This window comes from Podarcis melisellensis (assembly GCF_964234715.1).
Source record: "Podarcis melisellensis genome assembly, chromosome: 11".
NCBI lineage: Eukaryota > Metazoa > Chordata > Lepidosauria > Squamata > Lacertidae > Podarcis > Podarcis melisellensis.
In genome coordinates, this window is record NC_138543.1 from 45,680,612 (window position 1) to 45,703,235 (window position 22,624).

Sequence of the window (22,624 nt, forward strand, 5' to 3'; positions counted from 1 at the left end):
AGCAGCAGCCAAAAATATGGACCAGAGTGCCAAAATGTGTATGATGAGGTCACATCCTAGATTTCAGGCAGAGGGCCTTCTCAGTAGTGGCGCCCACCTTGTGAACGCCCTCCCATCAAGGAAATAAACAACTACCGGACTTTCAGAAGACACCTGAAGACAGCCCTGTTTAGGGAAGTTTTTAATGTCTGATCTTTTATCGTGTTTTTAATACTCTGTTGGGAGCCGCCCAGAGTGGCTGGGGAAACCCAGCCAGATGGGTGGGGTATAAATAATAAATTGTTATTATCATTTCCTTAACTATGTCATGGCTAGTGCAACCTTCCCAAATCTGGCACCTTCTTGCTGTTTTCAACTACGACTCTCATAAGCCCCAGCCAGGAATGATGAGAGTTGTAATCCAAAACATCAGGGGGATACTAGGTTAAGGAAGGAAAGAGAAACTCAACACAGGGCTGGTGTTGTTGGTAGCAATCCCATGATCAGCACTCCATCCAGTTCTGGGTTCCAATTAGAGTGTGCCTTTTCTTTTTTCTTTTTTTTTGAGCGTGTAAACAACTACAAGTAAGGTCAAGCATTTCCCCTGAAAAATTCTCCTGAGGGAGTCGTATCTGTTTGACCTACACCCATCTCTCAGCACAGTTCCGACGTCTGTGCTGGAAGTAAATTTGCCGCTGACAGAGGCTTGCTGTCAAAAGCATAGTTACGCCACATCCTTCTACAGCATCAAAGGCAACTAAGTGCATGATCTAGTTTAATTTTAAACCCACAGCAGTGCGAAGAGAAATTCTAACCTCACTGACACCCACAAGGACACAATGGAAACAGATGTGCTGACATTTTTACCAAACAGAACCCAAGTTGTACGTTTTAGTCTGTCCTTTGGATAACAGAGCTCAGCACTGCTAAATCTGAGGTGAATGTCATACGCTCTGACTGGCCCTACTTGCCAGGGAGAGTCCCTGTGTCCCAGTCTCTGTCAGTGGTAAATCACAGTCTAGTTCTAGTCTAATTGAAGTAAGAGCACTTGGAAAATTCAGTTATGACACATCAGAATCATTTCTGCAAACTTTGTCAGTGCTCTTCCTTCCCTGCTCCTCTTGTTTGCAGATACCTAAAATCTTACTCACAGTACATGGAAAATTACAGAAAACTTCAGAACAGCTTGAAATTCTATTTCCAGGTGCAGAAAACTAATTATTTGTCTGCCAAATCTCATTGTGTTCTTCTCTCCACCCCCCTTCTTTTAACTCTCTCTCTTTGCATTTGTCAGAAAGATTTACATGAAGACCTTGCCATGGCTTCTTCATTTTCACCCCCAGGTCAATGAGGGGTGGGGAGAAAAGAAAATGGCTTTCTCTACTAAAGTCGGGATTTGGACTCCAGAGTCCAAGCTCTCAGGCACACATGTTCTGGCTACTGAAAGATCCCTTGTTTTTTTCCACCAGCAACAACCTTCCATCTCTCTTGAGGGAGGAAGAAGGAAGAACAACAGAGGCATTTCTATCTAGTCATTTACCAGAATGGAGAATACTGGGCATGAATGCTGTGCCTGAGTTTAGAAAAGGTAAGTGGAAATTGGCCACTTTGCCCAGAAATGCAAAAAAATAATCTCCGGAAATATAATACTTACAAAAATGGCTTGCCCATCCATTTGACCCTGGTAGAAGGAAAAGAAAAAGAACTTCTTAATCAAGTGCCATAATTAAATAAACATATCGGATTAAACATATTGGCTGCAATACGCATGTTTTTGCAAAGCAATATTCCCTAATGTAATACATGTTATATGCTATTTTCAAAAAACATATACATTTACATTTACCCTAGAAATTGTGTTTTTGTACACATTACTTGGCTGGAGCACTGTATCTCAAAAGTAAGAAAAGAATGAACACTGAAGGATGGCTCACGAATGGTTCCTGAAAGTGAATATTAGATAAGCTCACTTTTAAATGTGAGCTGAATCAAACTCCCAGGCAACTAAAGACAGAGAGGGGTTTGCCCTGCCAGACCTTAAGCTCTACTATGAATCAGCAGCTTTTTGCTGGTTGAAGGAATGGCTGCTTCTTGAAAATACAGACATTTTAGATCTTGAAGGTTATGATAATGTATTTGGGTGGCATGCGTACTTGTGGTATGGCAAGGTCAAAGCACACAAGGCATTTAAAAACCATATTGTCAGGAAAGCATTATTTAATGTCTGGATAAGATATAAGGACTTTTTGGAGAATAAAACCCCAAGGTGGCTATCACCTATGGAAGCGAAAGCTTTGAAAAAACTTAATATGGAGGCCAAATGGCCGAAATACTGGGAAATTTTGGAGCAGGAAGGTGACAAATTGAAATTGCAGAGTTATGAGAAGCTTAAAGAGAAGGTGCAAGACTGGTTACATTACTTTCAAATAAGAGAGGTTTATAACTTAGATTTAAAAAAATGGTTTCCAGGTGGAAAAATCAAAACTAGAAACAGAACTGTTAGAACACAAATTCCCAGGCAAGTGGCAATATTTAACTCCACGCCACTAAGTGTCAGCCACTGATTTCTGCATAGCAAATGCACAGGAGCCAACCAGCTGGCAAACCTAGCTCAGAACAAGAGGAGGCAGCAGAAAAGAGTGAAGCAAACCCCCTTTCCTTCTGAAGTGGGGCCCTGAGAAGGGAGCAAGGATGCCGAAAAAGACACAAGAAAACACAATGCAAAGAAAAGAAGGTGCCAAGAGGCGGAAATGCAGAAATGTGGGCCCTGGTCTTCCCTGGGGTATTTCAATCACTTGCCATTTTGCAACATATGCTCACGCAAGGCTTGGTGTCTCTAAGAATAAGGCATCTAGTCCGGAATCCTGTTCTCAGTGTGGCCAACCAGATGCCTATGGGAAGCCCCAAAACAATACCTAACTGCAACAACACAACTGGTGTAGTGGTTAAGAGCGGTAGACTCGTAATCTGGTGAACTGGGTTCGCTACCCCGCTCCTCCACATGCAGCTGCTGGGTGACCTTGGGCTAGTCACACTTCTCTGAAGTCTCTCAGCCTCACTCAGCTCACAGAGTGTTCGTTGTGGGCGAGGAAGGGAAAGGAGATTTTGTTAGCCACTTTGAGACTCCTTCGGGTAGTGATAAAGCGGGATATCAAATCCAAACTCCTCTTCTTCTTCTTCTCACTTGTGGTTCTCAGCAACTGTTATTCAGGGATATATACTGCCTCTGACAGCTGAGGCAGAATACAAACTTACCCTGAATAAATTTGTCTAATCTTCTTTTAAAGGCCTCACTACTTTTAGGGGTATGAGAATTTCTCTTCAAATAATAAACTTATAAGCCATGAATTATACACTAGCAAACAGGAGCATCGGTGTCTGCTATTTTAAAATTCCACCCACAAGGATCAAGTCCTGTTAGCACACAAAGCAAGCAGGATTGCAGTTCATAGTTTGCTTTTGTTCACCCACTTACTTTTCCATTCCTGCTGCATAAAAATGGGCCTGAGCACACCCTAGAAAGACTTTTGTGCACGGAAGAGCTCTGATCGGTCCCACATGGCACAGTTCACTGGGAAGGGCCAATAGAGCTGTTCACTTACTCGTATATTTTTCCACACACATGCAGATGTCTCCTTAATTAAAATGCCATACTTAAAGTCAATTTGTAACAAGGCTACCACATGTTTTTAATTTAGAAAGCCGTGTTCCCCAGATTACAATTTCTGAAACTATACAGAGTGTGTGTGTGTGTGTGTGTGTGTGTGTGTGTGAAAATAGAAAAAAAATGGAAAATAATAGTAAAGTCAGACGTTGGTTTTCTTATAGAACACACAATTAGGTCTAGTAATGTCAAGTCTGCTGGGGCTTTTTAACAGTTGCATGGCACCGAGAGATGTAATAGGTGCAAAACATCCTCCCAAAACAGAGAGGGATGCAGAGAGAGAAACCCATTGGATTTTTGCATATTATGCAACAACTGATGTCATAAGAGTGGAGTAGATGCAGATGGCAACTCTACCTTGAACGGGGTGGTCAGCTGCCAAAAAGGACAAGACACCAATACCTTTGAGAGTTGTGCACAATAAGGGAAATTCAGCAAGTATTGCTTGTCATGCGAGCTAGAATATGCTGTTTTGCAGATCTGTTAAAAGATGCAGGCACCCTGTTTTGCACTTGGTCACCCTAACTTTGCAGGCACTGTCACAGAGACAGAAACAGGCTAGAGTGGCAAATGAACACACTTTCTCTGGCACATTAAACCATGGTTTAAGTGAAGAAGTGGAGTGCTTGTGTATGCTGTTTAAAAGTTCTCTATGCAGCCATGCTGAATAGTGTCACGGAGACATCTCTCTTGCTGTGACATACCTGGGCTTGTGATTTCGTTTCCCTGAAAAAAGCAAGAGTACTAAGCCAAGAAGAAACCTTGGTCACTACTCTTGGTTTGTGTGGGGAGAAACAAACCAGGACCTAATTAATAGTAGTAGTAGTAGTAATAATAATAATAATAATAATAATAATAATAATAATAATAATAAAAAATACCTTTATTGTCATTGTAAAACCTGTGTACAATGAAATTAAATGAGCTTCCCCCCAAAAAAACCCTCAATGTCTTATCAAACAACACACCACCTCGCAAGTCAATTTCACTGTTATTTTTCGTTCAACAGCCTAACAGCCCACGGATAGAAGCTATTTTTTAGCCTGTTGGTTCGGCTGATTATACTTCTATATCTCCTGCCCCATGATATCATGTGCTGTATTCACCACCCTCTGTAGAGACTTTCTATCCATGGATGTCAGGCCAGCATACCACACTGTTATACAATATGAAAGGACACTTTCTATTGCAGACCGACAAAAGGAGTTTATCAGTTGTTTAACATTATTCTTTTGCAAGACCCTGAGGAAATGGAGTCTCTGTTGGGCCTTTCTGACCACCTGAGTTATGTAGATTTTCCAAGTGAGGTCCTCACTAAGATAAACTCCCAGGAATTTAAAGAAGGAGACCCTCTCCACACAGCCCCCCCCCCCCGATATACAACAGGGCAGGTTCCCCTCTCTCCCTCCGGAAGTTTTTGATATCGCAGCAGGGCCAAACATTGGTTTGTTTACTTGTGGAGCGGTAGCAGCAGGAGTGGAGAAGCAGGAACTTTTCAAAAGAATGCACTAGCATGCTGCACAGTTTATTTTAAACCATAGTTTAATGTGATGGGTGAGCCGGGCCATGGGCTGACCTTCCAGAACAAATGGAAAGCTGTCATTTAGCCACGATACTCAAGTCTACAGGAACAAAATGGCGTTATTCCAGATGTTTTGGACTACAACTTCCATCATCCCTCACTGGCTTGGGATGATGGGTGTTGTAGTCCAGCAACTGCTGGGGACCCAAGTTTGAGAAACATTGCTCCAGACTTTATTGATCTAAGCAGAGCCCATGTGTTGATAAAATTCCATTGATCAGATAAACTGACCTACAAGAACCGCATATGCTTAATATCAAATACTCACCATACTGAGCATGTCCAGGCTAAGAGGCACATCATGGGACTGCTGTTTAATTGGTTTATCTGCCTTGAACTCGGTGTAATAGACCTTTAAAATACATTGGTTAGGTTAGGTAAACTAGTAAGAATGGCAGTGAAATGAAGCATTGCGAGTATAAGCAATATTGACGTTCAACTCAGCTTTTACCCCTAAGGCAATTAGGCTTGAAAGGAGCCTTTTATTGGCTCTGACAGGAGGAGTACCCCTACACACACACACACACACACACACACACACACACATGTCCAATTGTGGTGGGATACTCTTCTTGGTGCAAAAGGAGTGGAGGAGTGTGTTGCTTTTAGGTTGCCAGATTCTAAGAGAGCAGGCGAGATGTTCATGGTGAGCTCCAACACCGTTTTTCTAAAAAAAAAACACACTGATTTGGGTTTATATCACAGCAACATTTTTTCAAGCCAAATTGTGATCCTGGAGGGCCCTTTCAGGAGGAAAACTTGCAGTTGGGAGAGGGAAGGGTTAACTCTCTCATTTCATCAAAATATAGGGAACGTGCTAGTTTTGAAAGGGTCAGAGGGGAAAGGGGGATACCTAAGCCTAAAGATACTGAGGAGTGTGGTTGCCTGGCTCTGTAAGAATTATTAGACAGATAAAATATGAAAGCGAACAGGAAACCAAACCATACTTAACAAAACAAGATCAGGGTTCTGACACCCTTTACTAGACTACTGCACCATAATCCTTTGAAAGGCAAAGCGTATGGTAGTTTTGGATTCCCCTGCCCTTAGATTTTCAGATTAATGCTGCCTGCTGTGTGCTACATCCCATCTGCTTGAAATCCAACCCAGCTTAAACATGCACAGGAGAGTTTGGACAGCTGGACCACCAAAGACTTCGGCTGCATATACAGCAGCAAAGAAACTCAGACCTGCTGGGCTTTTTTCTTAGCGCTACAGATTTTAAAGTGACAGGATCTTTAGGCAGAACTGGAGGTGGCAGCCCTACACAAAATCAGGCATGACTTTTCCTGTGTGTCCTTTTCCTATGTTTATTGCAAGCCTGGAGGGCAGGGTTTGTCTTGTTTCTTATTTATTGGAGAGTGCTTTAGGAATAACATTGTGCCCATGATATCATAATTATTTAAAAGTATGCACAGAGTCAGTTCTTCAGTTGGAGTACCAAATTCTGCAAGGAACAGGACTCTTTTCCCTTTAATAGTTTAAATTAGGGGTGGAGAGCCTGCAGCCTTCCAGATGTTGCTGGAATACAATTCCTACTGTCCTTGATCACTGGCCAAACTGGAAACATTGCTCTGGTGAGGAAAGCAGTTTTGTGATTCCTCTGAGAGCCAGCCAATCTGCAGTCTGCACAGAAGAGGTATTCTGATTGGTCATGAGGTCCAGCCAATCAGAACTCGGCACAGCCAGCTTTTACTGGAAAGAGAAGAAGGGGTTGCTCCTGGGCTCATTCAGCTAAAAAAAAGCTGGCTGCACATCCACAACAAGCTCAGGGTTCAAGGTATTTGCCAAACAAATGATCACAAGAGCATGGCGCTGAATTCCTCCCTGAATGTGTATCACTGGTACTTAGAATTTTGAATTCACATAAACATGACACCACGAGCTATTGAGACACTCAGTGCTGCATTTAAGTATAAGCTAAACAAGCTATAGCTTAGGGCCCCACTCTCTTGGGGGTCCCCCAAAAATTTAAAGGGCAAAAAACTGAATGTACATTTCCAAAATGTAAGATAAAGAACAAATAAAATAAAACCCACATGCAGTAACAGTGTTTTGTGTTGTGTAGGCTCCTATGATGTACATATTTTGCTATGTGCAAATGGCTTTAGATACCTATTAGGCCCATAAGTTACCATATAGCATATATTCAACATTAAAAACAGTGACAATTTGTTGTTGACAAAGGACAGCTGGACATAGAAAGGGCCCTAATACCTTCAGTAGCTTAGGGCCTCATCAAACCTAAATCCGGCCCTGGGGCCACTGGGCACAGGAATACCTCCTTGCATAGCAAAATAGAAAGGTACTCACAGTATACCCGGTGATGGAACTTGCATGCTGCCGAGGCATTCTCCATTGTATACTAAATGCCGTGCAGTTCAGCGAATCCAGGGTTATATCCAGAGGCGGCCCCAGCCTATCTGTGGCAAAGAAATGGCAAAGCACAAGACGCTGCAGGATATAAAAATATTGTTTGTATACTGAGGACAAAATGTGCATATGGGGGGGAAACAGCTGAATCGCCTCTATTTTTAGGAAAGCCCTCCTGAAACTTTTTTTTAAAGATGCGGGCAGAGCAACCCAGACCCCAGAACTGCTGGACTGGGGGGCATTTTGACAAGGTGGCAATACTGCTCCATCCATCCTTGCCCGGCTGTGCCAGTGTAAGGTCTTTGCCTCCATGGAACTCCTTGATGCACCTGCCCAAACTGTGGATGGGTGAAAGCTAGTGTAAACCACCCAAACGGGGCATTTGGGAGGTTGTGAGAGGTTAAAGTTGCTGGGTTCTGGTAAGTGTCAGCAAGGAGCCTGATCTAGGACTGTTGTTGCTCTAGTCTGAGAGCTGCTGTAGCCAAAACAAAAACCCAAGAAGAACCACCCCACTCCATCCTTCGTGTTGAAAGCTGTGGAGCTGCAGATACAGCAGACTGCATCCTTAAACCTACCTTGGAGGAACACTAAAATGAATGGGATAGACTGGACTGTAGCTCAGGGGTAGAGCAGCAGCTTTCAAACTAGGTCAAAGCTTGGTGGTAGACCATCTGCTCGGCATGTAGAAGGTCCCAGGTCCAAAAGGTCCAAAGCTTCTCCAGGAAGGGGCTGGGAATGTCCTATCTTAAACTCCAGAGAGACCTTGCCACTCCATGTAGACAATACTGAACTAGAGGGACCAATAGTCTGAGACTCAGTATAAGGCTGCTTCCTGTGTTCCTAGACTTATACAGTGGTGCTGCTTCTTTACACTGGAAGTTTCAGATTTTAACAGCTTACCCAAGAGGTGCAGTAGACAGCACCCTGAACTGGGCTTTATTTTCGTGCACACCCCAAACCACCGTGTGAGACGTGTCAATGGAAAAAGACAAGCAGAGCAGAACCATGCATCTTGGACAGCTGGGCCGGTAGTCTCAATCTGGCCCCTACATTTAATAATCGTCCCTGCCCAAGGACCATATTGGACTCACTCAGTGGGTAGATATGTATTACCTTTTCTTACGCACAAAAGCCTGAAGACATAACGGACTTGCTGTGATATCTATTTAGCTTACATGAAGTTTTGAGATTTGATTGAGTAATAATTATCTCACAGTGGATGCAAAGTGATCATATGAACCGAATCCATCCAATATCCCCGAGCCATATTTGAGTTATTCTGCTAACTGTACTTAGAATTCTAAAATGCTCAGCTCTCGTTTTAGAACCATATGGTGCAGAGTTGCCACTTTCCTGGTAATCCTAAAGCTGTGTACACATTACGCTCCCACTGTTTGTTTTTGAATCTGTGAACACATGGCGTTACCCAGGGACACATAGCTATCCTGTAGTCTCTGGCGAAATGCTGTGTTTCAATGCAGTCCAATCCAACTTGAGCATGATATCCTTGTTCAGGATACACTGAATACCACTCCGATGCACACAGTGACAAGCAAATTCAACTTGAAATTCACTGTGGAAAAGCGACCTCACTGCATTTCAAGCCAGTAATCTGTACACAGCCAAAGACCATTGTCACGGCCACCCAGGACGGGTCCCAGCTCACAAGAGACCTCACTCCGTTGCGGTTTATTTACAGGAAAAGTTTATTGAAGATTTCTGCTTCTCGTACAGTTCAGCATCGTGGCCGTACGTCTGTCACGTTAGACCGCTGAAGTCCCCTCTGACTCCTCCCCTCTTCCACACCAACTTAATAGCCTGGCTCTAGACCACCTCTTCCTCTCCTTTCTTTTCCGCAGGGTCTTCCTGCCCCCCTGGGTTCCCTCTCTCCGTGACTCGCCTGAGGCTGAATCCTCTGCCGCCTCTTCCCCCCTCCTTCTGGCTTTAGGGCCGGGCTCCTCCCCTGAGCTCTCTCCACTTCCGCGCGCCTCTACGTTTGAACTTGGCGCGCGTACGTTGCTGCTGACCTTTCTTTCGACCGCTACACCACCCCTTGTTCTGCTCTCCACCCTTTCCGGCTGAACACCTTGCTCCAACCCCCTTTCTCTGTTCTCTCCTAATCCTGCTCCCTCCGAGAGGCTGACGACTCCACCCCCTTTACTCCGTTCCGGCTGAGACGCCTCTTGCTGCGTCTGTCTTCCACTGGGCTCCTCTCCGCTTCTCCCTTCTCCTCCCTTTTGCTTGATTAAGGTAACCCCCTTTTGAGAATCCTCTGACTCGCTGCTCAGACTCGTGGATTCCCTCAGAATTCCGTCATCTTCTTCCTCATCCTTCTGCCCCTCCTCCCACTCGCTCTCCGTCTCCTCTGTCATCTCCTCCTCTCTCCCAGAAACCCTGACAACCATGTTCACACCATACCTTTAAAGCCCTATGATACCACTTTAAACAGCAACAGCTTTCTCCAAGCTGCAGTTTGTCAAGGATACTGAGAGATATTAGGTAAAGGCAAAGGGACCCCTGACCATTAGGTCCAGTCGTGGCAGACTCTGGGGTTGCGGCGCTCATCTCGCTTTACTGGCTGAGGGAGCTGGCGTACTGCTTCTGGGTCATGTGGCCAGCATGACTAAGCTGCTTCTGGCGAACCAGAGCAGCACATGGAAACACCGTTTACCTTCCCACCGGAGCGGTACCTATTTATCTACTTGCACTTTGACATGCTTTTGAACTGCTAGGTTGGCAGGAGCAGGGACCGAGCAACGGGAGCTCACCCCGTGGCGGGGATTTGAACTGCCTACCTTTTGATCAGCAAGTCCTAGGCTCTGTGGTTTAACCCACAACGCCAACCACGTCCCTTACTGAGAGATATTAGGAGGCTCCTATTCCTTTCACAGAGCTACAACTCTAACAGAGCTACAAATCCCTGGGAAGAGAGATAGATTGTTCAAACTCAGACATCCACATATCCCATCATGTTACAGATATAGTCACTCTACCCTGTACATCAGGCTTAACCAACATATGCCCTTCAGATTTTGTTGAACTCCAGATCCCATCAGCTGCTGCCAACTTAACTAATGGTCAGTGGCTATGGGAGCTGTAATCTTAACATCTGGAGGGCACCAGGTTGGCTATCCCTGATGCACATCAACTGCAATTATAGGAGCAGCTTGCCCAGTGTTTCAGCTTTTTTTCGGTCTGAAAGGTTTGCCATGGGTGTTCATTTCATCATTGCCATGGATCTTTTATGATTTTTATCATAGGACCCCTTTGTTGCTGAAGCTAACAGACCTTCCTGGTTAATTGCTGGTTATCCTTGGCAAGACCATCAAAGAAAGAATGAATATTGGGGGTGAGGGAGAGATTATGCAACACACACACACACATCCTCAGCTAGTAAAGAATCAGTAGAGCTTGTCCAGTTATTTTCCGGCTAGAAGAAAGCTTAAAGCTGTTCATATCACAAGTTCCATCTACCTGCACATTTATTTATTTTCCTGTCTTGGAAATAAAATGCTCAAACATTAGTAGCCCATTAAAACCATTGCTAGTCAACACACATGTTTATATTAGGCGAGTAAAAGGAGAATAGATACTAATTTTTTTAAAAAAATCAATCAAAAAGATTTATATTATCAAGAGAGATTCCGATCTTTATATAATCATAGGTTGGATTGGATGATCCTGCCCATCACACGGGAATCTTTTTATGATGTTACAGTTCATTAGAACTGCTTTTATGATGTGTGCTCTATCCATATTGTACACTGCTTAGGAACTAAGACATGGTATTAAGCTGTATATCAATTATTATTAATAAAATTATTATTGTGTGTGTATACATAGAGAGAGCACTACATATTATTATTATTATTATTATTATTATTATTATTATTATTATTATTATATGCCTGTCCTGCTCACCCATTTGATAGACCTATGCAAGTAAAACTGGGTGGCTTTTTAATGGGTGTTCCACCCTCACCTTTCAGGTCAATTGCAGGAGCTTAGCCTACCTGTGCAGGCTCTAGGCTCTATTCAGACTTTCCACCCCTGCACAGATGTGTGTATACACCGACTTCCCTTCACAGAACAAGCGGGATCAGGGGACAGGTATCCAAACCAATGTGTGCTTCTGGTATAAAATGAATGAGTCCAATGTTCTCTCGGTTCAGCAAGAGATAAGATCTGCTTCTTTGGTAAACCTCATCTCTCAATTTGACCATTTTGGCCCCTCCACGATTGCTGGAATTACTTCTGTGCTGGATTAGTCCAATTTTAGCAGCTAATAATTTTTTTAAAAAATTAAGGCAGGGAATCTATCACATGGACATCTATCCATCCAGCACATGGACAGTTCTCATCAAAATAACTTCAGCAATGAAGTAAATTGATCAGACCTCAAACTAATCCCCATTATTTGATAGCTGTTTTCCGATACACAAACGGTTCTCTGCCTGATTGCCAGGGCACAATTCTTACTCACCACAGGTTTTTATTTAATAGGAACTGAAACCAAAATGAAAGGCTTACATTTCTTTAAAAGGACTTAAAATGATCAAAGAATATGGTCTCAGAACCAAAAGCACATTCTATAGAGACCTCTTAGATAACAATTTTCTTGCCAAAAGGTCTTTATAGGTACACAACCACCACTTTTATTTTCTGCAAGCTAATGATATTGCCGACCTTATCTGTTGTGACAGAGGTGGAAAGCTGCGAAGAGAGGGCTTTTCAACCAATTCTAACAAAAATGCCAGGTGAAATGAAGTTATCTTAAAGGTCACTTTGGAAAACGTGAGATGAGGCTTCCATCAGGTTTGCTCTTGTCATTTCCACAAACATTTGATCTTCAGCTAAACACAAAACTTAACACCATACAAATACTCACCGGTATTGATCAGCAACAAGATGTTCGGAGATGGGGAGGGAAAGCAAGCAGAGAGATGACATTTGGGACTTTTAAATAATTTATCTGATTGTTTACTGCTATGGGAGTATTTGTGGGAAGGGAGCTTAGAGGGATGGAAGTAATCTGCAGCAGGGGATCAAGGAGAAACACGATTGCTGCGCCTGCCTCAAATGCAGTACGAGCTTTCTCAAACTTTCCCAAATGTGTTCACAGGCCAATGGGGCTGGGGTGGGGTGTCTTCAATTTAGAGGTTGGAAACCTCACACCCCAAGGAGAAATGTGATCCCCCATACCTCTCTGTCTGGCCCTTGAGACTCCCCATGGGTAGTGAAGTTAAATTCCTGAGAATAATCTTTTGGAGAATGTTCTTGATTAATGAGGTGTGTACATTTAAAGCGGGACGCGGGTGGCACTGTAGGTTAAACCACAGAGCCTAGGATTTGCCAATCAGAAGGTTGGCGGTTCGAATCCCTGTGACGGGGTGAGCTCCTGTTGCTCGGTCCCTGCTCCTGCCAACCTAGCAGTTCGAAAGCACCGCAAAGTGCAAGTTGATAAATAGGTACTGCTCCGGTAGGAAGGTAAACGGCGTTTCTGTGTGCTGCTCTGGTTCACCAGAAGCAGCTTAGTCATGCTGGCCACATGATCCGGAAGCTGTACACCGGCTCCCTCGGCCAATGAAGCGAGATGAGCGCCACAACCCCAGAGTCGGCCATGACTGGACCTAGTATACCAGTATTACAACATTCTGGCAGTGGGTAAATTTGGTACAACTTGTCTCTGTGGAATCTCCTTGATCTGTACAGAAAGTGGCTTCATAAAACTATGAACAGCTACAGCAGTTTGTTTGTTTGTTGTGCTTGTTAAACTTCCACCTCACCCTTTTGCTGCAGCACAGCAGTTTTCAACAATAACAGTAGAAAATAGAAGTAAAGAGTGAAGGGAGGCGGAGAGGAGACGAAAGCATTTCAATAAAATGTAAAAGTAAAAACACATCGGGCTGGGTTAAAGAAACAAAGATGGAGATTCCAAGGAAAATAGAAGGGTGGGGCAGAAATTAAGGTCAAGAAATCCAAAATGGAGCGGGGGATGTGAAATGTTCTTTTCTCCTGCGTGTGTCTGAATGACCACAGCTCAGCCATAATGAGTAAGAATAAAATCCCAAAGACTTCTCAGACACTGCTGCTGCTGCTGCAAAGTAAGTTGATGGCAGCCAGACAGCTGTAATAGACCAACTTAAAAAACATGATTGCATAATTCCATTCTTAGCTAGGAAATGAGCAATTTGAAAACAGGCAGCACATGCTTTAACCTTTTACATGACTGCCATCCCCTTTAATCATATTGTTATAATCTGAAAGCCTGTTTAATGGAAGACTTGAAATGTCGCAAGGCTGGGCAACCTCCATGTTAAATCCAGACAGTGACTAGTTTTCATGGTTGAGGTAGGAAGGTTGAGTGCTTAACGAATGAAGCTGCATCAAACCTTCAAATTCCAAGAATCACAGAGTTGGAAGCAACCCCAAAGAGCATCTAGTCCAACCCCCTGCAATGCAGGAATCTCAACTAAAGCATCCATGACAGATGGTCATCCAACCTCTGCTTTAAAACCTTCAATGAAGTAGAGTCCACAACCTCCCATGGGAGACCATTCCACTGTCGAACAGCAATTACCGTCATAAAGCTCTACCTGATGTTCAGTTGGACTCTCCTTTCTTGTAACTTGAATCTGCTGGTTTGGAGCAGGATCTAACAAGCTTGCTCCATCTTCCATGTGACATCCCTTTAGGTATTTGAAGAGGGCTATCAGATCACTTCTTGGTATCCTCTTGTCCAGGCTAAACATACCCAACTCCCTCAACCGTTCCTCATAACGTCTGGCTTCCAGACCCTTCACCATTTTGGTAGCCCTCCTCTACACACTTTCCAGCTTGTCGATATCCTTCTTAAATTGTGGCACCCAGAACCTGGACACAGTACTTCAAGTGTGGTCTGACCAAGACAGAATAGAGCAGTATTATGACTTTTCTTGATCTGAATACTATACTTCTGATGGTGCAGCCTAGAATAGCATTAGCTTTTTTTTTGCTGCTGCATTACACAGTGGACTCATGCAAAGCCTGTGGCCTACTAAGCCCCCAGATCCTTTTCACATGTACTACTGCCAAGTCAGGTGTCCCCCATCTTCGATTTGTGCGGCTGGTTCTTCCTGCCTAAGAGTAGAATGTGACATTTTTCCCTACTGAAATTTATTTCATTAGCTGTGGTCCAGTTCTCCAACCTGTTAAGGTCATCTTGAATCCTAACTCTGTCTACAGTGACATTAGCTACCCCTCCCGGTTTGGTGTCATCTGCAAATCGGATGAGCATCTCCTTAATATCTTTATCCAAGTCATTTATAAAGATGTTGAACAACAAGACCCAGACAGAACCCTGCGGCACCTCACTTTTCATATTTCCCAGGATGATGAGGAACCATGAGTGAGTTTGGGTTAGTGGGTCTCTTTGGGTTTGGTTTGGTCAGTCAACCAGCAACAGAGAATCTCTTGAAATATCTAAACTCCATGACTTGAAACTATCCTAGTTGCACTAGTAAAGTTCAGAGTTCTGCTATACTTGTAACCTTTTCCAGTTAATGATCATATTTAGCTGTGTAAGTTTTAAGAACATCTCCAATGTGTTTTGGGAGGTTGAAGCTAGCTCTGTTTTTTTACCAAAAGATACTTAGACTAATGTTTTTGGCATGCCATCGTCTTGTGAATTTGAAAACAACACACTGTGTACACTCGCAGTGCCTCTTCTATTTTGAGAAAATATTCACCAATCTACAGAATTCCCTAATGTTCCTAATGCACATTAGGTAGCAGGAGATTTCACACAAACAGGTGCTAGCAATTTTAAGTGCCTATTTTTCTTGTTCAAACAGCATAGGGTATAATTAAAACTTGAAACTCATTTCAGAAGTTGTGTATCTTCATGAGATATGTAAAGTTTGCAGTTTCCACAAGTTTGTCTAGGTGTTTTGTTGTTTTTTGGCTAGCTCAATTGGTAGAGCTCTAGATCTCAAGGTTGTGGGTTCAAACCTCACGTTGGGCAAAAGATTCCTGCATTGCAGGGGGCTGGACTAAATGACCCTCATGGTCCATTCCAACTTTATGATAAGCTGAGCTTTGTAGTACCAGCAGGAACATAGGAAGGTAAAGGTAAAGGGACCCCCGACCATTAGGGTCAAGTCGTGGCCGACTCTGGGGTTGCAGCGCTCATCTCACTTTATTGGCCAAGGGAGCCGGCATACAGCTTCCGGGTCATGTGGCCAGCATGACTAAGCTGTTTCTGGTGAACCAGAGCAGCGCACGGAAACACTGTTTACCTTCCCGCTGGAGCGGTACCTATTTATCTACTTGCACTTTGACTTGCTTTCGAACTGCTAGGTTGGCAGGAGCAGGGACTGAGCAATGGGAGCTCACCCCGTTGCGGGGGTTTGAACCGTTGACCTTCTGATCAGCAAGCCCTAGGCTCTGTTGTTTAACCCACAGTGCCACCCTTACTGAGAGATGTTAGGAGGCTCCTATTCCTTTTACAGAGCTACAACACTAACAGAGCTACCGATCCCTGGGAAGAGAGATAGATTGTTCAAACTCAGACATCCACATATCCCATCACGTTTCTAGAATGTAGCCACTCTACCCTGTACATCAGGCTTAACCAACATATGCCCTTCAGATTTTGTTGAACTCCAGATCCCATCAGCTGCTGCCTTCCCGCTGGAGCGGTACCTATTTATCTACTTGCACTTTGACGTGCTTTCGAACTGCTAGGTTGGCAGGAGCAAGGACTGAGCAACGGGAGCTCACCCCGTTGTGGGGAATTGAACTGCCCACCTTCTGATCTGCAAGTCCTAGGCTCTGTGGTTTAACCCACAGCGCCACCCGCGTCCCCTTATGCCAAGGCATTAGGAAGGTACCTTATGCCAAGTCAGACCGATGGTCCATGATACAAAATGGCTGCTTTGGGTGTGTGGCGTAACACAAGAAGCCTACCAGTATACCTGAAGGAGCGTCTCCACCCCCATTGTTCAGCCCGGACACTGAGGTCCAGTTCCAAGGGCCTTCTGTCAGTTCCCTCACTGTGAGAAGTGAGGTTGCAGGGAACCAGACACAAGACCTTTTTGGTAGTGGCACCCACCCTGTGGAATGCCCTCCCATCAGATGTCAAGAAAATAAACTATCTGACTTTTAGAAGACATCTGAAGGCAGCCCTGTTTAGGGAAGTTTTTAATGTCTGATGTTTTAGTGTATTTTTAATATTTTGTTGGAAGCCACCCAGAGAGGCTGGGGAAACCCAGCCAGATGGATAGGGTATAAATATCATCATTATAAATAAACTATGATCATTACTGCACCTAAAGAAGCAGAAAGAGAGACAGGACTGAAAAATGGTGAGGGCACCTCTTCACTAGCCATGCCATCACTTGGATGGGTTGGGAAGGCAGAGAGAAGCTCTTTGTGTCCCTTCTCTGTTCAGAACAAAGATGGGAGGGTTGGCATCCAATCCTGGCATCCAATGAAATTATTTATGCATTCATTTCATGTGCTGATTTCAGTGTAAGAGATGCCAAACCAGTGCAAACAGGAAAGGAACAGGAAGAGCCAACCGTCTGTCATGCATTGTGAATTTCTGAGGAGGTATTTGCTAACCTCTTTTGTAGCGGTGGGCACCCGGGCACCCGTAGGTGTTGCATTGGCAATCCTCTCTGTCCAAGGTCAACAAACAAGCTTTGTGGTTGGAGAGGGATTTGAATTCAGTCCCAAAGCCAAATTTAACCCTCTAGCCACTACAGGGCACTGCTTTAAAAAAAACCAAAACATTGAGGAGAGGAACACCTCTCTTTCCCTTTAACTGCCCCTTGCTCCTCAGAAAGGTTAATCTCTTAAACTGTTTTATGGGAAGCGTTGGGGAGACCATGGTAAACCATGTTTCTGAGGTACATATCTGACTTAGCTGGTACTGGATTTTCAAATCTAGAAAGAGTTGCCTCTGGCAATAATAACATTGGAGTCTGTGGTGTGCATGCATCTTTTAAGCTCCCAGTTTCTGAAAGGGCTCAGATAAGATTACCAGCTGACAGAAACAGTTCTTCACAGGCATGGCAAGTAGCGATACAGGGCTCCACGGAGCAGTATTTTACTGAAATGAATTCATCACAGAAAACGTATTTCTTCATTCAGTGCCTCCAGTTCTGTAAACCCTTTTCCACATGAGTGCAGCTACAGGGAGCTCAACAGAGGAAGCAGCAGCTAAGGAGCTGCTTTGGTGGTAAAAGAGTGACCTGGCTTCTTAGGACTGATTCGCACATGACTGTTCTTGCCTTGGCTACTGCAACACCAAGTGGTTAATCACATATACGAAGCGGTCCTAACGGAAGATGCAGTCTCTCACCTCAAATGCAATGCTTTGCAATTAAAATTCGAACATACCCATTGCAAACTGGAACCAGACCACCCTGGAATCAGTTCTAGGTTTAAAAGGCTCTGGTGCTACATTGTCCTTCCTTCTAGTCTCAACCCCTTTGCAAATAATAATAATAATAATGGGGGATGATCACTAATAGCAGTGCTGAGGAATTCTGATGAAAACAGCTGTGCAAATTGCCAGTATTTGCTTGTTCCTCTCATGTTCAGAATGGAAACTAATCTAGCAAATAGGATCAGTAATCGCTGCTGCTGTTTTCAGTCTGCAAGCAATACATAACAATATGTGACTGATTATTATTATTATTACCAATTTGCACTGCCTTTCCTTCGCATTAAAATGAATAGTGTGGAATAATGTAGTGACAACAAAATTAACTGTGCAATCAATTATGTAAAATTTCACCATTGTGGAAAGCAGGGTGAACAATTACGTTTTTGTCGGAAGAAGCCAAACTGCAGCAAAATGGAAACAGCACTGCATGCAACAAATGCCAGGCAGAAAGGAAATTGGTGTCTTCTTACTCCTTTACTCACTAGAGCAGAGCTTCCCAAACTGCGTATCGCGACACGTTAGTGTGTCGGCTGCAGTGTGTAGGTGTGTTGTGCAACAACTCCCTGCACTCCTCCCGGGGCTGGAAAGGGGTTAGTTTAACCTCTGGTTTGCTAGTAAAATTAAATTACTGTCCTGTGAAATGATACAGGTCTAAAAAGTGTACCACCAACAGGAAAAGTTTGAAAAGCTCTGCCCAGTCATTTGCTAATGAGCCACCTGTAATTTCCTGTTTTGATAAATGTGTGTGTCTTTGTTTCTCAATCTGATCCTTCTACATGGTTTTGTATGCATTGTGGTATTTATGCTTTGTGACTTGCTGCTGTTTTTGTTGATTATAGTTTCGTAATTATTTATTGTAACTGCTGAGAGTGAAGTTGTTTATTTCCTGATATTTAATTTTATTGTGTACTGTTTTATTCTAATGAATTATTGAAGAATACTTTATTTGATGTGAGTTGTTTATTTCAAAGTAATGTTTTTACTATGACCTTTTTTGTATTGCATCAGATTGCTATAAGGTGTGTGATCGTTGTTTCTTCAGCTTGTAAATCGCCTTGTGTCTAGTAATATAGAAAAGTGGTATGCAAATTAAAAGCGAAATGAAAATACAGTGGTACCTCGGGTTACATACGCTTCAGGTTACATACGCTTCAGGTTACAGACTCCACTAACCCAGAAATAGTACCTCAGGTTAAGAACTTTGCTTCAGGATGAGAACAGAAATCGTGCGGCAGCAGCGGGAGGCCCCATTAGCTAAAGTGGTACCTCAGGTTAAGAACAGTTTCAGGTTAATAACAGACCTCCGGAATGAATTAAGTACTTAACCCGAGGTACCACTGTAAAACGAAAACTGTTTCCCAACCTGAATAAGGAGGCAGAGTAGTTTACAAATCCCAGGCTTCCCTGCTGCCATTTCCTTCAGCATCGTACATTTCTAAAGCAGAAAAGTAGCCAACAAGTGTAATCCATGCGTTTCTAATAGTAACAAAACAGACTTGCATCACTTGCAAGCCCTGTCTTAGTTCCATCGAATATTCGACCATGGTCAAATATTTCCAAATAGCCAATCAGCAAACAGCTGATATATTCAACTGTTGGTGAATTAGACTCCTAACCTTAAACAAAGAAAGATACTTGTAGTGCAGTCACAAGCAACCTAGAAAGCTGTCTTAAACAGATCTGTCTAGTTCATGCTGCCTACATTGGCAAGCAGTCGTTCTCTGTGTCAATCAGACAGGGAACATTCTCAGCCCTACCTGGGAGGTGCCAGGAATTGAACCTGCGACCTTCTGCAGATTTCTACCACTTATATGCAGAATTCATCATACGAAAGGCTAGACTGGATGAATCCCTAGCAGGAATTAAGATTGCCGGAAGAAATATCAACAACCTCAGATATGCAGATGACACAACCTTGATGGCAGAAAGTGAGGAGGAATTAAAGAACCTTTTAATGAGGGTGAAAGAGGAGAGCGCAAAATATGGTCTGAAGCTCAACATCAAAAAAACAAAGATCATGGCCACTGGTCCCATCACCTCCTGGCAAATAGAAGGGGAAGAAATGGAGGTAGGGAGAGATTTTACTTTCTTGGGCTCCATGATCCCTGCAGATGGTGACAGCAGCCTCAAAATTAAAAGACACCCGATTCTTGGGAGAAAGGTAATGACAAACCTAGACAGCATCTTAAAAAGCAGAGACATCACCTTGCCAACAAAGGTCCGTATAGTAAAAGCTATGGTTTTCCCAGTAGCGATGTATGGAAGTGAGAGCTGGACCATAAAAAAGGCTGATCGCCGAAGAATTGATGCTTTTGAATTATGGTGCTGGAGGAGACTCTTGAGAGTCCCATGGACTGCAAGAAGATCAAACCTATCCATTCTGAAGGAAATCAGCCCTGGGTGCTCACTGGAAGGACAGATCCTGAAGCTGAGGCTCCAATACTTTGGCCACCTCATGAGAAGAGAAGACTCCCTGGAAAAGACCCTGATGTTGGGAAAGATGGAGGGCACGACGAGAAGGGGACGACAGAGGACGAGATGGTTGGACAGTGTTCTCAAAGCTACAAACATGAGTCTGACCAAACTGCGGGAGGCAGTGGAAGACAGGAGTGCCTGGTGTGCTCTGGTCCAGGGGGTCACGAAGAATCGGACACGACTAAATGACTAAAGAACAACAAAGCCCTATTGAGTTTAATGGTGCCTATTCCTGGATAGGTGGACATAGCATTGCAGCCTGACTGAGAAAAGGGACGTAAAGCATGCCATATTATATACTGAAGTGCTAAATAATTAATCGGCTACAATACATAAGAAATAATAGATTTCAGTAATTTCCTATATAATAATAATAATAAATCTTTACACTAGGGATGGTTAATTTGCAGTCCAAAGGCCAAATCTGGCCTACAAAGCAATTTCATCTAGTCTCAGAGGCTCAGCCAAACTCTAATTAAGTTGTCATAAAATATATTGCCCACGGTTTCACTATATGAAAAGAAAATTACTTTTTTTAAAAAAAGATGAGAGATATAGAAAGTCCACACTTTAAAAATGTTACATCTCTTTTTGGAAAATGTATCCTGCCGTGCCAAAACTCCACAGCCCCAAAGCCCTCACTGCTAGAGGTGCTGATTTTATTACAAAGCCCAACTTCCTATGAGGGAGGGAGCTTGCGCTGCGAAACGACTTCATGAACACTGACTGAAGCTCAGAACTACCCATGAGTAAATACAGAAATTGGCTATCTTGGGTTAAGGATGAACCTGTAGGTCATTTCATAAATGTTCTTATTAAGTTCCTCACACGTTGACATTGGCTATCAAGTTTATGGGCTTTTCTCTCCATCTTCCTCTGAATCTGAGATGGGGAACCTCAGGCTCAGGAACCAAGCGCAGCTCACCCAAGCTTCTCTACATGAACCTCAGGGCTCTCCCCAAGTCACACACCTGGTTGGCATCCTCCTTGAGTGTTTTTATCTGGATGGGATATTTCCATGAACTCTGGTCATTCTTCTTGCTTGCCTAGAGGCAGAGGGGTGTGTGTGTGTGTGTGTTTTGTGTGCGTGTGTGTAGAACAGCTATGGCCCACCCATGAGGTGGGGTTAAGTGGCTGCCTTAGGCGGAGCCCCACCTGCCCTGCCGCTTCCACTGGAACGCCCTCCTCTCACCAATTTCAGACTGCAGGGGGGCACGGTGGGGGGCGCACATTCCTGTTTCACCTCAGGTGAGTGTAAACGTGAAAAAATTGTAAGTGAAAATTATATATAAAAAACAAAGAACAAATATTTTTCCAGAAACTGTATACAGATAAGTAGCATGCATGTGACTGTCGGGAGCTCGTCCTACTCTCGAGTAAGACCCTGGCAGAGACATGCCCAACTGGCATGTTCTCTCCCTCCTGGTCGATCATTCGGGAGCTTCAAAAGCTTTCTTCAGCCCAAACATCACAGCGACCGATGCCAACAGACATCAGCACACTTAGGGATCCGCAGAGTCTTCGCAACTTGCATAACAGACCTCAGCAAGTCAGCATTTTGGCTAATCTATTTACATATAAACAGACACGGAGCACTGCAACATGGCTCCCTCTCTCTCTAGCATCAGACAGCAAAGAGAATGAACAAAGGACAATAGTCCCACTTCACGGAACACAGTAACACAAACTTCCTGTCTCCGTCACTTCCCACTCTGTGGAGTCAAAACATACACCGTCATGTGATAGACAAAAATCCCATGACTGCAATCATGGAGCAGGAATTCTAACATCAACATGATAGGAAGCAAAGTCAGCATGCAGAATAAACAAATATAGCACCAAGAACCAATCTGCAACCTCACTAGAATAAGTTGTAGAACTCCACCTGAATGCCAAAGTCAATGCTGGAATGGCATTTGTCGGTCTTGTTTTTTATAGGTGTTCGCCTCAGACCCAAAGTCTGAGATGGTACACAATGGAGTGACGCTCCCAAGCAAACATCACAATCACTAGAAGCTGTTCTTGAGCAGTTCTGCAGCAGAGGCCATTTTCTCGCCCACCTCCAATGTGGCATTTTTTCACACTCACCATGTAATGAGCATGCATTTCCTGCCACTCG

The 22,624-nt window shown here is 43.7% G+C and overlaps 1 protein-coding gene across 2 annotated transcripts in view; it reads right to left on the reverse strand.

Moving 5' to 3' along the window:
* Positions 1-22,624, reverse strand: part of EGFLAM (EGF like, fibronectin type III and laminin G domains) — a 104,325-nt gene that overhangs the window by 65,150 nt on the left and 16,551 nt on the right. The window contains exons 2-4 of one of the 2 annotated variants that reach the window (XM_081929630.1): positions 7,539-7,648; positions 5,494-5,577; positions 1,634-1,660 (exon numbers count right to left, since the gene is read on the reverse strand). In XM_081929630.1, coding sequence (XP_081785756.1) covers positions 1,634-1,660; positions 5,494-5,577; positions 7,539-7,648 — 221 coding nt within the window. Of the gene's footprint in view, positions 1-1,633; positions 1,661-5,493; positions 5,578-6,509; positions 6,745-7,538; positions 7,649-22,624 lie in introns of those variants that run through there. The other variant, XM_081929631.1, reaches the window with a different exon arrangement.